The sequence below is a fragment of the Atta colombica genome, unplaced genomic scaffold (genome assembly GCF_001594045.1).
Source record: "Atta colombica isolate Treedump-2 unplaced genomic scaffold, Acol1.0 scaffold275, whole genome shotgun sequence".
NCBI lineage: Eukaryota > Metazoa > Arthropoda > Insecta > Hymenoptera > Formicidae > Atta > Atta colombica.
Window position 1 is genome coordinate 848,907 of NW_017259376.1, and position 3,516 is coordinate 852,422.

At 38.4% G+C, this 3,516-nt stretch overlaps 1 protein-coding gene across 4 annotated transcripts in view; it reads right to left on the reverse strand.

The window, feature by feature from the left end:
• The window catches only part of LOC108689743 (protein SMG7-like), a 7,236-nt gene that overhangs the window by 1,589 nt on the left and 2,131 nt on the right, over positions 1-3,516 (reverse strand). For all 4 annotated transcript variants that reach the window (XM_018196665.1, XM_018196662.1, XM_018196663.1 and 1 more), the window contains exons 4-6: positions 2,731-3,470; positions 2,515-2,658; positions 183-2,203 (exon numbers count right to left, since the gene is read on the reverse strand). In XM_018196665.1, the coding sequence (XP_018052154.1) occupies positions 183-2,203; positions 2,515-2,658; positions 2,731-3,470 (2,905 nt within the window). The remainder of the gene's footprint in view (positions 1-182; positions 2,204-2,514; positions 2,659-2,730; positions 3,471-3,516) is intronic.

Consider the following 3,516-nt stretch of genomic DNA (forward strand, 5'->3'; position numbering starts at 1 on the left):
TTATTAATTATATCATGCATAATTTTTATGTGATAAAAATTAATTTAAAACATTTTTAAATCATATTAAAGTTTAAAGGTCTTCTGATATTTATTATAGAAATATTTCTCACTTATTTGTTTGTCTCAATATATTACACAAAATGTTGTCGTAGACACTTATATTTTAAATAACGAACTTACCTCAAACAATCTGGAATCCTCAAAGTTATTTCCTCCTGCCATAAGATGTCTGCCATGTTGTCCGTTTTGTTGCGGTTGATAATTTTTGCCTGGTGTCAATGGAATTCTACTCGCTGTATTTGCCAGAGTAGACGAATCGCTCCAGTTTGAGAACGTGTTATCATTAGCGATCGAATCCTTCATATGTAACTGGGTCGTTGCATTGCTAGCCGAACCCCACCAGGCAATCGGTGGTTGAGGTGGTCGACTGTCCTTCCACAAGTTAAAGTGCTCAGTCGGCTCGTAATTGGAAAACATGTAACTGTTCGCCACAGATTGCTGTTGCTGCTGTGGCTGATTTTTAGTTACGCTGACCTGATTCGGGAATGAGAAGTCTATTGGGTCTGAATTCTTCTTGTAAAAAGATGGTGATGGTTGACTTTGTGACAATGTTTGTCCAAAGGATTGATTCTGATTGAAATGAGTGAAGTTCAGCTGAAAATTTGACGTGTTGGTTGGGCTTTGCGAATTTGCCAACGTCGTCAAAGTTTGCTGCTGAGGATCCTTTTCATATACTGACAATGCCGACATCATCACCGACATATTTGCCATATTCGAACCATTGATATTTAACTGACTGTGCATGTCATTTGATCTGGGATTGCTCGGCATCATGGTCTGCTGTTTTTGTAGCCCTATCGAGTGGTTTGGTTGTTCCATGCTTATACTTGATTGCAATCCCATATTATTGGTTTGCAAATTCATGCTTTGCGGTATCATGTTTTGTTGAGCAGATGATCCCAGTTGTATGTTTTGTTGCAATAACTGCCCTGGATTATGAGATACAGTCTGTGATACCCTCTGATGCAATGGTCTGCTTTGACTGATTGTATGATGTATTCCATTGATGCCTTGTGGCATCGTTGGAATTGGCTGGCCGTTATTATTGAGTTGCCCTTGCATTTGATAACGCGGCGTGTTTGCCAGCGGCGATCGATTTGCCATGAAGTTCTTGGCAAATTGTGGATTCTGCACATTAAACGATTGATTCGAGAAGCAAACCGATCCCAATGTCGATGGTTGTTGACCGCACTGCGATGTCATGCTAGTGTGTATTTGCGGAAGAATTTGTTGAACAACTTGCTGAGTTTGTTGTTCTTTGACTGTCAATTGATTTATTTGATTGGGCATGGGAATGCTAGGTGGCAATTTCGTGGATCTCTGCTGATTCTGAATCGACAAGGACTGATTCGGACTGGTAGACGGAGCGAGTGGTATCGCCGATAGCCGATTCTGAACATTAACAAGGATGTTATTTGTATTGGCAGGTTCATTAACTTTGGGTATCTCTGGAATTGATGTCGATTTGTTTGCAACAGAAGTAATCGATGGAATGGTTACTATTTTTGACTTTTTATCACTTTCTTCTTCGACAATCACAGGTGATACATTCTTGAATGTCACCTGTTTCTGCTCATTCTCTGCACGACGCATAATTGCCTGCATTGCTATATTCTGTCGTGGTTTTCTCGCACACGGAAGAGAATTTACCTCGCTGTTGCTCGTCTCTGCGATATTCACTGAGGAATCTCGGTTTCTTTCTAAGGAGCCTTGTGGTTTAAGAATCCCCTGAAAAATTTTTTTATCTGCAAGAATCTCAAGATCGGTTTCTACAGAACTCTTGCTGCTAGCTGCTTCGGATAGTACTGGGCTCATCGAAGTATCGAGCTGTTTGTCCTTGTTTAAGCTAAGTTCTTCGAGTTCCTTCATCAATTCGTTGCTGGGCCCAGCGCCGTTGCTCATAGACGTGAATTTGTGATCACCGGTTTTCTCCTCCGTCATAATTGAGATTGGTGTTGATCCATTGATTTGATACTGAGCGAAGCAATGACCCAAATGCAAAATGCGTACCGCTCGTAACTTGTTTAATGTCGCGATATCACCTTCCAGTGCTGTATTCGTGAATCTGATATTCTCGAAACTCTTCTCTAACGGTAGAAAACCCTGAAGGTCACGATCTTCTGGCAGTGGCACTGCAACATCTGTTCCATGTAATTTTTTTTTTATAGTATCATCTCTTTTATAGTATTTACTTTATAATATTATATCATATATCATTATAATATATTTTAATGTATATCCTATCTATAAACATATGCACTACATTTTCTTTAGAGTGCAAATTATGTGAATATATGAATACAAATTATTATATATAATAATTCATTTTGAAATGTTTGTATATTGTGAAATATAATATATTTCACAATATATACACTTTCTTACTTCTCAAATTCATTTATTAGATATGTATATAAATTATCTATGTAATAAATGAAATTTAGTCACTTACATTCATCATATTTAAAATCAACTACACAATTCTGCAAGGCATTCAAAAGCACACAAAGACTGGGCCATATCTGTAATCTTGATGTAAAAGCAACTTCTTCCAAAACCGTTGGTTTTATGTTGATCCAATCAAGGCACAGTTTTACTGTAAAAAAAGATAATGTTACATAATCCATTTTATTAAAAAAATGTAAATTGCAATATACGCAATACTTACTAGAAGGCAAGGCAAAATACTCGATGATAGAGTTCTTCATCGTGTAAACGGGTAACAGCAAGGCAGACAGAGTACCTGCAATTAGGTCCAGTATACAGTCGCGAGCGAGCTTTTTATTATTTATCATTTGCTCGTTCTTGAGTAATTCCACATTATCGATGCCAATCCCGGCTGTATGTTGCAAAGCGTATAAATTAATCACCAACATCTGTACGAGCATCCACGAACTGAAGCTCTCAGTGGCTACCAACGCAGTCAGCGTTTCCGTCAATTGCTTGCTATACGAGCATGCTAGCTTCAAATCGCCAAGAATGTGGATGATTCCATGTAGCTTCAGAAAAACAGTGATATACTCCTGAGAATTCAATTTAGTCTTGCCGTCGATATTGAACGATTTATCATTCAAAGCAGAGGATAGAGTCGTAGCAAGATTTGCTGTAGCGACAGGGAAAGGATGTTTCACAGCTACTGAACGTGCATAGTGAAACACCGTGCCCAATTTATTGCCACGAGAAGCTTCTAAAAGTGCCAATTGATTATATGGCTGTCCGCTTGATGGTGACAGTGAGACAGCATGTCTGTAAAACATCTCGGCTTGTTTGCTCTCATTTCTGTACCGTGCGATATCACCCAGATGTACAAGGCAATATTGGCAAGCATAAAAGCAAGAAGATTTGTGAGGTGGAGATAATTTCTCAACCGCCTTCCATGGAGATGTACATCCATACACGTAACCTTTCCTGCAAAAAAAATGATTGTGTCCTTTTGATTTTATATATATATATA